This window comes from Caloenas nicobarica, chromosome 12 (genome assembly GCF_036013445.1).
Source record: "Caloenas nicobarica isolate bCalNic1 chromosome 12, bCalNic1.hap1, whole genome shotgun sequence".
Taxonomy (NCBI): Eukaryota; Metazoa; Chordata; class Aves; order Columbiformes; family Columbidae; genus Caloenas; species Caloenas nicobarica.
The window spans coordinates 17,116,679-17,129,432 of NC_088256.1; the positions used below are offsets into that span (position 1 = coordinate 17,116,679).

The 12,754-nt window shown below is 44.1% G+C and overlaps 1 protein-coding gene across 5 annotated transcripts in view; it reads right to left on the reverse strand.

Annotated features, from left to right (window-relative positions):
- ATP11C (ATPase phospholipid transporting 11C) overlaps positions 1-12,754 on the reverse strand; it is a 54,832-nt gene that overhangs the window by 23,729 nt on the left and 18,349 nt on the right. For all 5 annotated transcript variants that reach the window (XM_065643113.1, XM_065643117.1, XM_065643114.1 and 2 more), the window contains exons 3-12: positions 12,262-12,351; positions 8,239-8,319; positions 7,127-7,234; positions 6,392-6,520; positions 3,859-3,962; positions 3,305-3,355; positions 2,373-2,437; positions 1,713-1,794; positions 1,157-1,307; positions 317-514 (exon numbers count right to left, since the gene is read on the reverse strand). In XM_065643113.1, the coding sequence (XP_065499185.1) occupies positions 317-514; positions 1,157-1,307; positions 1,713-1,794; positions 2,373-2,437; positions 3,305-3,355; positions 3,859-3,962; positions 6,392-6,520; positions 7,127-7,234; positions 8,239-8,319; positions 12,262-12,351 (1,059 nt within the window). The remainder of the gene's footprint in view (positions 1-316; positions 515-1,156; positions 1,308-1,712; positions 1,795-2,372; positions 2,438-3,304; positions 3,356-3,858; positions 3,963-6,391; positions 6,521-7,126; positions 7,235-8,238; positions 8,320-12,261; positions 12,352-12,754) is intronic.

Genomic DNA, 12,754 nt, shown 5'->3' on the forward strand with positions numbered 1-12,754 from the left:
CACGAGCACTTCATGGCCAGAGAACAGAGACAGAGGATTTTTAATTTTTAATTGAGGCAGTGAAAGCAAAACACCCTGTCACGCAGAGTACTGCGTCTGATATTCCCCAATATGGAAACAATTGGCATGACCCAATTCCTGCTCTTTCATGCACTATTTATAACCTTATCCCTTTCGCAGAGCAAGTAGAATCACATTAAATGGAAAGTGCCACCAAACTGGCTGAAGCTTTGTCCTGAGGGGATCCCAAGGGACTGCCACAACAAGGGTTCCTATCAGGGAGAACATTTTCATCCACATTTCATCCCGTTCTGACCTGCCCGAGCTCTTCGTTCAGGTCCGAGGTGTTCACCAATGCTCCCTCTTTTATTTCTTCATCGTACATCTCCTTGTCCCAAGAGATGAAGAAGGAACCCAAGAACTTCTGCATCTCTACTGTAACATACATGGAGACCGGGATAATAAAGTTGAAGAGGACCATAAACGACAAGAAGTCCGTGAACATCCGCAAGACCTGCAATGGAAACAGGAGAAGATGATGCAGTCTGTGTCCGTCAGCCATAACTCAGAGGCAGTTTACAGCAACACCTCCAAGGCTTCTGACAGCTTTTCCTCTAAGGTCAAACAGAAAAAAACCTCAACAACCTGAAAATGAATACAGCTAACATACAGAGCCAAATTCCATCTTCCTCTGATGCAGAAAATCTCACTGTCTTCTGCATATCTACAAGAGTATAATACAAGAGTACATCTCACTGCTTTGTAGTGACAAAAATCGATGTTTTATTCCAGTATATTCGTCCTAAGAACATACAGATTCATTCTCATCTCATGTAACTAGAAACAAGGAGCAATTCAAGTTTACCTACTAAAAGCTGAAAGATAGATCAAGGTCAGATAAGGATCCAGGTTAAATCGGCTGCTGCATTTCTATAATACGATATTTATTTATGCTTTGCCCTGCTCCACCCAAGCACCACCATGACCAAGCACGAGAGCAGCAGGACAGAAACGCAAACAGCAGGAGAGCCCGAAGGAAACGATGGCACTTCCAGCGAGCAAAGAGGACTCGCAGGGCTGGCAGCGGACATCAGATTAAATAAAACTGCCAGAATAAATAAAGCTGGAGGAGGTGCGGAAATAGTAATCCACTTACCTTGAATGTCTCCCTCTCTTTTTTAGTCTTTTCATTGTACCAAGGCTCATCGTTAAATGGATTACTCTGCCAGACGTATTTCAGAGTCGTGCACACAGTAGCCTTGCTCAACAGGATGCACAAATACACTATCAAGAAAGCGTTGATAGATCTGAAAAACAGGTTTCTTCTTTAAATTCTTGCAGCTATTTTATACAGAAACGCAAATAAGCAAAACCAAGACTTCCTTACTTTTAAAGAGGAAATTACAGAACAAGTGCTTTTGACAGTGCTGATATTCAGGGTCAGTTACTATATTTTAACATTTCTTAATTCTGTTTTTAAAGAAAGAGCACTACTAAATGATGCAGCTTCTTGAAAGGCATGCTTAATCAAATATACAGATTTTCTATGCAACCAGAGAGCATCTGAAACAAAAGGCAGCAGGATTTGGGGATTATTTCTATACAAGTCATCCACAAAAAAAAAAAAAACAACACTAACCAAAAAACAAACAAAAAACCCCAAACAAACAAAACAGCTTTTACCGATTTTTTTGCCAGCTATAAATACTCACTTTTCTACAGCAGACCGTTTCTGAGATTTCCCTTGGTAGTTCAAAGCCATTTTCGTTTCCATTCCAGTATAGACCGCAACTCCTACAGGGAATTAAACAGGGCCCGTAAGGAACACGCAGCCCCAGAGGGACCCAGCCTGCACTTAAGCCATAAAGGGCATCAGTTTTTACATGAAACTCAAATCCCAATTGAAGAAAGAGGCATCGCTCAAGGACTGTTTAACTACAGAAACCTCCAAGGCTGCTAAGTAATGTAATTGCACATATCCCAGAACACCGAGCAGGTGCGTATGGACCACATACGGTCAGAAAAAACATCAGCCATCACCCTCAACCAGTAGCGTCTGGGACTGTGACCCTAGCATGTCCTTAAAGGATCTGGGAACAACTCCCTGCTCTTTGTATCTCAAGGAAACAGAAAAGCTTGCTGAGGTGTTTTAGCACAACCTGCACAGCTTGCCAGAGCTGCAGATAGCACCAGCATCTCCAGATTTCACCCTGTCAACATGCAATCAGCTTGCATACCAAATGCAACTGGAGAGCCTGGGCAGAAAGGCAGTAGAAAACTATTTTCCTTCTCTAGATTTAGTGATGAGCATCTAAATTTGTCAATAATAATAATAATAATAATAATAATAATAATAATAATAAACTGATCACCATAAATCTTCTTGGTATTTTTGAGGGTAGCACCTTTCAGCAACAGGTTTTCAGGACCCAAAGACCTAAACACACAAGAAGTTATAACATTATATCACTCAAAGAACATTCAAACTGCTTTATTATTGAAGCCCAGAGACAGATTATAAAGCTAAACAGAGGTTCTTTAGACCTGTTTACTTGATTTATATGTGAAATTGGGCATTGCTTGAGTTTGTTTTTCTCTTTATACACTTATATTTCCATTTCATGTTACACAGACTATTCTTGCTGCTCAAAGTTCCAAATTTAATGGGGAATTATCTGCAAGGTTTTGGAGGAATCAGTGCAAAGTGTTCAGACTTCATATGTTCCAGTACTTATATAAAAACTTGATTTTAAAAGCATCAAAAACCTGTCCATTACAGCACAATCAATGGCACCAAAGCTAATTGCTTATTTTGCTCCTATTTGTTTTTATTTCACTTCAAAACTCCCACCCATGACCCTCTGTTGCTTCTAGGGTCCAGGTAGATCCACCACAGCATTAATCACAGTCAGCACCACTCCAGTAACAGCCATCTGGTTTTGATGACTTATGTTATTTGCGGATTTTTTCCTGAAACACTCTGATTGATGCTTAAGCTTCTGCTTTCCCTTGAAAAAAACAGTATTTTGCAATTGCCTGGTAAATTTGTTGCCCATCAGCAGGGAAAGATGTTGCCAGGTGGTGCTGCATTGCTTCCCCAAGAGGGGCTCAAACAAATTGCACAATGGCAGAAGAGCCTAAGCAGAGAAATTAACTGCAGGTCTCCCTTAAGAATGAAATATTTGGAATGGTTAAAGAAAAATAACCGTTCCCTAATGATGGCAGCACAAGTTCAGATCCTTGAAATCTGATGTAGGTACCCAGCCTCTTTGAGGAGAACCAGCAAGATGGTTGCAAGACCAACCTGGCTAGAGGTTCTTGGTTGCTTCTGTAGATGGTAATTCTTCCAACAAACCTGCAATAAAAAAATACGAGAAACTTGTATTCTAGAAAAATCCATCAGCGGAGCAGCAGTACCTGACTACGCCCACACACACCTCAAACCTCCTTCAAGGGATTTTACCACAAAGACCATTCATTCCTGGAAGTCATCCAGCCCAATGCATTTTAGTTGAGAGAGAGAGTGGCCAAAGAATAGGCACATGGACCATTACTCAGCTGAGCTTACAAAAAACCAGCTCATTACATCATGAAAAAAGTGTTGCACCAGGGAGGTTTTACTGCGAATAAAACAAGACCTGAAGAAATGCAGTGTCGACTTTGCCACCCTCACGTGGAAGAAGCCCGGCAGCTTATTGCTGCCTCAAGAAACCTTTCGGTCTCTGATGAAAAGAAAACATCCTTTGCTTTGCAGAGTTGTAACTTATTAGATCCCTTAATCGATGATGCTCAGGTGTCTGCAGGGACACTGACACCAGGCAGCGACAGGGCGAGAGGGACATGGAGGGCCAGACTCACTTGTAGAGGTCGGGCTGCGGCTGTTCACACTCGATCGTGGCGGTGAGGGCATCGATGGCTTCGTCCGTACAGAGCACGGTGGTGTCCCGCACGGCGTAGTGAGTCTGGGCAGAGAAGCAGAAGCAGCGTCACCACGAGTCCCCAGCGACACAGCCCATGTTTTACCTCGTTATTTAAAATACCACTATGCAAAAGCACCGGCAGCTCACCCCAGCCTGAGCGCTGCTCCCACAAAACAGCTGAAGCATCTCTCAGCAAAAGACTGAAGTCAATAAGCTTAAGAGGAACAACAGCAAGAAGGAGCTGCTGGATGTCTGCAAGGTAAGTTGTTCACCAAAAGCAGCATTTTTGGGTTTTCCCCAGACACTTACTGCCACCCCAGCTGGGGTCTGGGGAAGGCTGCAGGTGCCCCCGGGGCCAAGGGACCACCCGTTCCTGAAGGTAATTACACACCAGCTCCAGTGCCCAGGGATCAGGCAGAGCACTGGCAGACTCCAAGCTATTTTTAGCAGCTGCTGCAAAAAGGTTCATCTCTCACAATTAACTGGAAAGCCCACGAAGGATCCGCTTTGCTGCCTTCCAGGCTCTATTTATAGGAGCTACTCAGAGCTCCAAGTCACGGCAGGCTGCACAGCAAGCTGCCTCCATCCGTCTTCATAAACAAATCCATTAAAAAGCTCCCCCCACTCCTTACATTTGTGTTCCCCTCCTTGCGCATCCCAGGAGGAACCGTTACGTTACACACGCTGTAGTCGCGACATTAAAAATACCTGCCTTCGTGCCGTTTTGCTAACCTGCCTGGCTTTTTGTATTGAAAGCAGACATACAAACACGCACTCGTTTCTGGTATAAATCACAGCTTTTGTGAAACACAACTCAAAACCGCTCCTGCGGTGCCCGGTCCCACACCCAGCCCTGGTGCAGGGTTCTGCATCCGCTGCTCCCGTCACCATGGACACTGTGCAATTACCGAGCGATACTTCAAAGCCGCCTCCTAATCAGTTCCACGATCTTCACATCCTCAGTCCCTTGGCGTATTTAGAAAACACATGTTCTTTTAGATAACATACGACTGCAGATTTGCGCTTCAAAGACAGAGCCCTGCCAAATCCCTTTCATAGTTCTGCTCCAGTTTCACTTAACCAGGCATCCTTCCCATACCTCAACCTGACATTGCACCACATACCAAAAAATCCCCACCAGGCAGCAGATATCGGTGCAGATGAGGTTTTGTGAGTACCTGGGTGTGCTTCCCTCGCACTGCTTTGGCAGCAAACCCTGGTTCCTAATGTCCGATCTATTCCCTCAACAGCACTTGATTTTCTATTCTCTCTTCCCCTTCAAATTCATCTTAATCTCATCAAGAAACAGGAAACATCTCCCAGTCACCTACAAGAATCCACAAACCAGGAAAAAAGCCACCACGGTGCTTAATATAGAAACTGAGCGTTGCCCTTACGGACCCAGAAGTTAGTAAGAGCCAAGACTCTGCAAGAGTTATGTGAACTCACGCATATAATACACCTGACACAAAGCAGCAATTGCCTGTTTAACATGGTTATCTATTTATAGCCTCAAGCCACTTCAAAGCTCCACTCCACTAGTGGAACCAGTACCGTGCACCAGCTCCTACACAAGATTTCAAGTACCAATTAACAGCTGCCCATGAAGAGATGAGCCGCAGACCCCATACAATATATAACAGACTGACAATGGTATTTCCACTGACTCCAGAGCGCATTGAAGTGAATCATGCCATTTTGAAGTGCATTCCACTCAAACTACTGCAGTTGCTAGTATCTGTATAAATATTTATCAAACAAAAGTGCAACCAAATTTTCATGTCTTCTGATGCATGTATGTTTTTTGTTGTTGCTTCTCTTAGTTTAAGGGAGGGCGGGGAATGAATAAAGAAGGAAAATAAACTGAGGATAAGATTTATCCTGAGAAAGACTAATATTAAATTTTACTGCTTGATTCAGGGAAAGAGAGAGAAAAAAAATCCAGAGCAGATGTTTTTTCTCAGGCTGGTGAAAAATTCCCCAAATGAGTCCAGACATACTGCTTCAAAAAGTCCCCGTTCTCACTGGAAAAGCTTGGTTAAACAACAGAGGTATTGGCAGGTAATGGAAAGGGAGCTGCAGCAGCTGCAACACTGATTTACCAACACACCAAACCTCACAACGTGCGGCTGGAACAGGGGAGCACTAACACACTTCCCACGATGGGCAATAAGGCAGTGAAGCCGTATCGATAAAGACTGATTCAACTTGGGGCGACACCAGAAGAAATGGCTCTTGGAGACAAAATGGAAAACAAACAATAGCCAGGGAAATTCGGTGGGGACACACTGGGAGAAGACAGAGGGAAGAGCTCTAAATAAAGCCCTGTGGCCATGGGTATGGGCTCCATGGGAGCATCCTCCAGTTAATCACACACACCCCTGTGCAAGCACCGGCTTCAGCGGCAGCTCCAGGCACCCGAGCACCCCAGAGCAGCGGCTGCCGAATGCCGTCCCATCCATCCCCGTCACCTTGAAATTGGACTCGCCGTCGAGACTCGCTGTAGTGACGTAACAGGTCCCGTCAACGCTGCTCGAGGCCAAAAATATCAAGTCGCAGGGGAAGGTCTCATCCGCTTTCACTTCTACTATGTCTCCAACCTGGAAAAAAAAAAGGAAACATTTACATGAAAAGCCCTCTCGGTTGTTATTAGACGGTTACAGATTTAGCTTCTCTCAAAGCTTAAGACAAATCACCTTGGCTAAAAGGGAAATTGAGGTTCAAGAGGAGCACGGGTCCTTGAGCATCACTCCACGGCCCCATGGGTCAAACCAGCCCAGCACCCACAGGGCACAGCCAGTATTTATTTCTCTGCTAAATCTTGATGGGAAAAAAAGACTCTGTACTTGTCTGAAGTGCGGTGTGATAAATTAACGTCAAAGCTAGCGTACTTTCCTGGTGTCCTTGGGAGATTTGGAAATAGAAGAGGACTGTCTGTCCCGGAGAAGTGCAAAACGCTGACAGATCTGTCACTTGTCAGCCCCAGTACAGCGTTTGCATGACAGCTTTTCAAAAGCGATCAAACAAAGGCAGCTTCACTCCTTAACTGGGAACAGCTCCCTGAGCAATCCCATCCAAAAGCGAGGACACCGGGGCAGCTCCAACTGCTTTACATCCTCCTCCCCTGCCCTCACCTCCCACCACACACCCTCGTGTTCCCATCGGCTTCAGCGATAAACCCACTCAAGTTCTCTGTTAAAAGTTACCTTGATTTTTTCGCTCTCTTTCTGCACTTGCTTTGCATTTTCGACAATGGAGACATTGCTTTTGTTCACTTCATTGTCAGCTCTGTGCCTCAGCCAGTCCTCGTACCCCTAGTCACACAAAAACAGGCAACAAACTCGTAATGAAGCAAGTAAACTAACCAAGGAGGGTAAGTGGGGATGGAGAGAGAAGATTAAAAAAATGAATAAACTAAACAGTTCTCAGACCTCCTTCATGCCTGACAAAACATCAACCAGAGTAGCTCAGATTGAATCAATTTATGTTAAAAACTTCATATGCATGTTTGACATATTCAGAACAGATTAAAATAACACACAAAAATAATCTATATGCAGTGCATACGAGTGGCTAAATTACTGTAACATGTTTCTATTATTCTCAGTGTTGGCAAGAACAGGTTGATAATATGAATAATACACTTAGCACCCTGCGAGTCTTTCCTATGGTAACGCAGGACAAGACTCTTCCTCTTCAGTCCTCACTGAAAGAAAACAACATTCAGATTTGAAGCAGATGCATTTTACTCCAGCTCTCCCTTTCCAGCCCCTGCAGAAGAAACTTTTTATTATTCAATCCTTCTGTAGAGGAAATTTTAAAAGGAATGTGTGCATACGATGGGAGGAAAAAGGTCTTTTAACACCACAAGAAGATGAGGACTACATGTTTTCGGGACTAGCTAAGTGGTTGAAGAGAACCTGTCCTTTCTATTTACCGACATGGGAGCAGAGCATGGGCTATATTTGGAGCATGTTTCTGCCTCCTGCAAAGAGTCAGAGAGCATTTCTAAAAAAAGAGAAGAAAAATTCAAGTAAAGCCAGAACTACAGCGGTAACCTTTCCTGACCCTCATGGCTTGCTTACAACAGTACATATAGAGATGTTTTACATTGCTGAAGCAAAAGAGACCAACAACCACACTCAATTTTCAGCCTCTCTTGAAAAACACTGGTATATGTGTCTGACCTTCTGAGAAGGGTTCACCAAACCTACCAGCCTGTTTTGGTGACTTCTGAGTCTATTAAAATACATGCTTATCCTTTTCTCTACCACATATCCCAAAGAGCACCTTCTTCCCCCCATGTTGACACTTGTACCTGTTTGATAGCTGTCACGGTGATGACAAAGAAGAGCGGGAGGCCACTGGTCACTGGGCTGGTCGGGGTGTCCACTATCACCTACAGAGAGAAAAACAACATACTGCTGACAACTGGTTTTCAGGCAGCAGAAGAAACAAAAACTCCGGTAATAGGGGAAAAAGGGTGCTCAGCCCACTGGGGGTCACAGAAAGGGGCACATGAGAAGGACCAGCACAAGCATCCCCAGGAGTGCTCTCCTCCATCTCAAAAAGACTACACTCCCTCCTCCTGAAGACTGTTGGAGGTCCTCAGTGGGAAAAAAACCCTTTCAGAAGCAGCTTAAAACCTAAATTTGACCTTGCACTGGTGGGAAATAAACACCTGGATGAACGGGCTGCTAAGGATGGGCTACAAAAACACAATCGCTCCACGTGCTGGTGCCAACAAGCCTGCTCCCACCACGGGATGTGCAGGAGAGAACCGAGGCAGGGAAGGAGGATGGGGCAGAGACAACAGCAACACACAAAGTGAAAAACACCCTAATTTCTCACTGAGCTACAGGACAGTTCTTCCTTTTTGGCAGTGACAACAGAGCTCATCTGAACCCTAAAACATGGCTGGTTATGAAAAGGAAGACACCACAAGTCGTCTTGAACCACTGACACCCAGAGGTTAAAAATAACACTCATCTGTCCAAATTACCTAAGAAATACATGGCAGAATGGGACACGGATATTTAAGCAAAACATAACTCCATATTTTGTCTTTAAGCTCTGAAATTTGGAGGTAAGAACATGATTTAAGCACGGAGACTGCACGATGGCCTTGGGATAGACGGGTGGAGAGCCGGATCTTTCCCCAGCTCAGTGTGGTGCCTCGAGCCAGCGCCGCTGCAAAGACCAAACCTCTTCAGCATTAATCAAACCTTCGGGCTGGGGGAAACCACTGTTTCTTCTCACTGTATCATGACTCGGCCCAAAGGGTAAGAACAGCAGGACAGGTTCATAACTGGAAGGAATAACTGTGGCCTTACCCCACCTTTCAAAGCAGGGCACACAAAATTGGCCATTTTTCCTGCTGTTCCCACAGAGGACGGGAGCACGAGAGGCTGATGGCGAGGGCTGCAATGAAAGGGATGGGGCAGCTCAGCAGAAAGGCTTTGTGTCTCCACAAAGAGACTTTGTCTCCCTCCGCTTGTTTGCACTTCCCTGGCACGCTCACAAACAGCAGCATCTGTATATTTATTGTTTTAGGCTGGCCATAAAATGCTGTGTTAAGGACAGGACACTCTCATCATCTGGGAGGAAGCTGCGCAGAAACTTTTAACTCTATGAAATGCTCTACCCTGCAACATTATCCTGCACTATTGGACCCAAAGAGAAAATAACCAGAAGATATTGAAGTGCAAGAGATACATAGCCAGGTAAGTGGTATGAGTTAAGTAGCGTAAGGGTAAACAAAGATAAACACAACCAATATTTGCAGGAACGCAAAGCCCTGGTTCACTCAAAATCGGTGTAAACCCAGACTCTGGATGAACAACATTGAGCAAGGCTGGTGTCAAGTGTTGCACGGACACATCACACACAGCCACTCGCTGGGGTGGCATCGCTGAAGTTTAGGCCAGTCAGCCAAAAGTTTTCTTGCAAAAATTGGACAGATCTCAGGAATACAAGAGGAACTTTGGCTTTTAGCTGAGAAGAGCAAGGGAGAGGACCTCCTGCTGCCCAGCGGGAGAGTCTTCTGCACTGGAAAAGATGTAGTTGTATGTATGTGTTTAAACAAACTATATAATTTCTATTCACACAAATGCTGTATTATAAATGTATGAACACAAACGTTAGATGAAGTCCCCAGAATAACTCATTTACTTATTTGGAGATGGCACTCCCTGCGCATCCCATGGCTGGATATTGCTCTTCCCCTTCACGGTTGATGGAAAGCTGAGGGACACACGAGCAACAAGCCAGAACAAAGGCAGATTCCTTTGAAGCTTTTTTTGAGCTGGTTTTAGGACTTAGAGTGCTTAACTTGGATCCACTTAAAAGTGACAAAATCCTCCTGTTACTTAATAGTTTCTTCCTAACTCATTGTTTAGGAGACTGAGGACCACAGTCCAGAAGTCATCTCCATCACTCAAAAGGGACACTTTTCATTCCTGGCACCTCCTAAATGAGTTTACTGCCATCAGCTTGGTCCATCTACAAATACCCTTGGACTACGCTCACTCCAGGTCAGCCATTTCCACCAGGAGTTTACTTGCAGTTTCCTTTGAGTGTTGCAATAGATGAACCAAAGAAACAGCTATTTGTACCCATTAGTGCACTAATAAGTGTTCTGTGTTTAACACACATACTTTCTCTCTCTAAAACAAGAGCTGAATTTGGAGTCACAGAGTAACAGACATTTTGATGAAGGGTTTCAGCAGCAGGTAGAGCAGATGTACCAGGCAATTCCCCAAGTGCCGTGATGCTTCACTCCTCACGCAGCACATAGGGCAATTGCATTAATTTAAAGTAATTTAAAGATAAGCACTAACATTTAAACTATAGATGCCATTTTTCAAGGTATAACCCTTGGTATTTTAAATGAATGGAGTGGCCTTGAGTGCTTTTTTAAGGCAAGTGACGTCTCCAGAACAAGAGCCCGGGGGCAGTCAGTTACTCTATATGGCAGCAAGCGTATTAGTGCTGTCAGGTTGGTTTTTGTTCAGTTGGGTTTGGTTTTTCTCTAATAGAGCATGAAGGTTGCTTCCTTATTTTAGAGGTGCTCACAGAATAAAAAGAAGGAGGAACAACTGGGTTCTTGTCACACCTGCACCTAAAACGGGTAAGCAGCTAAACTGCAACCGGTTTTGTAAGTATAATCAAGCATATCCCATGTTTTTCAGAGTCAATAGATAAAATGTAATATCACGTCACTAAATGGCCAACTACACAAAAAGGACATCCCAGCTCCGGGGCATCGCTTCACTTCAAGGCAAATTACAAATTCAGTCTGACAAAACGGAGCAACGCCAGCGACGTCGAGACGGAGGAGCCAGCTGATGCCGGGGTAGATCGGCCGTTCGTGGAGCGCTGCCAGGAGCCATCCACAGCCAGTATCTTGGGATCCCCCGTTTCTGCGGCAGCCACCGAAATGCCTATAAGCCGTAACTATTTACTGCAAGGATAAAACATTTTAGACACTCATCTTACGAACATGCAGCCTAGAAGAGAGGGATACCTCAGATCTGAGCCACCCCAGCGAAGCCATCCAACAGCCAGCTGTTTGCAGCAGCTGCATGGTGCCATTTAGTTTGCTGGGGTAGAGTTTTTGACGCCTATTTTCAGCCCTAGAGCAGATTTGTCTGCTGAGTCCCAGTCCCGAGAACAGGATTTAAAAGGTGAGTAAATGCTCTGCGATGATTCTCCTGAACTCCTTCCGCCCCAATACATTTTGACAGAACAAAAAATGAGTATTCAGGTTTGCTCAGGATTTGCCCGTTAACCAAAGCCACAAAGCAGAGCAGAAGTAGTTTGTCGATATAAAAGATTTGCTATTTTGTCTGTGTAGAGCAGCTTCTTGAAGATTCACAATCCCAAAGCTCATGCTATGCATTTGTTGAATTTTACTGAGCACAGCCTATCTCTCCTGCTTGCCTTGAAACTCACTACAACTAAGACGTCATATAACTTGGGAAAATACAGAGTTATGCAGCAGAAGTAATAAAGATGACAAAAAACTAGATCTTGGCTCTGTAGCATCCAATGTATTTTCACCAACTGATTGATCTTTAACTGTTAAAAAGTTAAGATTTTTTTTTTAATTGTTTCAGCAGTCATTCAAACATCATCTCAGACAGGCCCAAATATTGTAATTGTTATTATGCCTTGGTCAGTGTGCCACAATAACAGTTTCCAATCGAAAAACAAAACACACAAAAAACAAAAAACACCACACTTCTAGGTACCAGAGTCAGTTTTGAGCCTCAATTCTTGTTCAAACAGTGCTTACCATCAGTACATAAATAAAACCCACCCTTGGCATTGAAGCTCTTACCTGCACGAGGAAGATGATGAGGAAGTAGAAGTTGGCGATTCTTCTAAACTGCTCAAAAAGGTTCTTTGGGAGGAAGTTCCAGAGGGTGTACTGTGGGGAGAGAGCAGGGACTAACAAACACACCGAGACAAGGGGCTCGCTGGGGCCTTGGGCTACAAAACGGGAAGTATCTCCTCAAAATGGGAAAGGAATTTTTTTTTTTTTAAAAAAAAAGCCATGTTGCCCATACAAATTTGCTATTAGGTTGTGTTTCATTATCATTTTAAGAAGCCTGCTGAATCATTTGCTTTGGAAAGACATGCAGAATTTAAGAACAACTTGGAAAATAATGGGTCTAATATCTGTTCTGTCAGTCTGCCTGGAATAAGCAAAGAATAATAAGCAGCCAAGTCTCAAGACCAATGTCCACTTAATTACAGAAAGAGACTGGTCAGGTAAGAACAGTCTCCATGCCTAGCAAATATAAATGGAAAAAAAGAGCAAGGACACAACA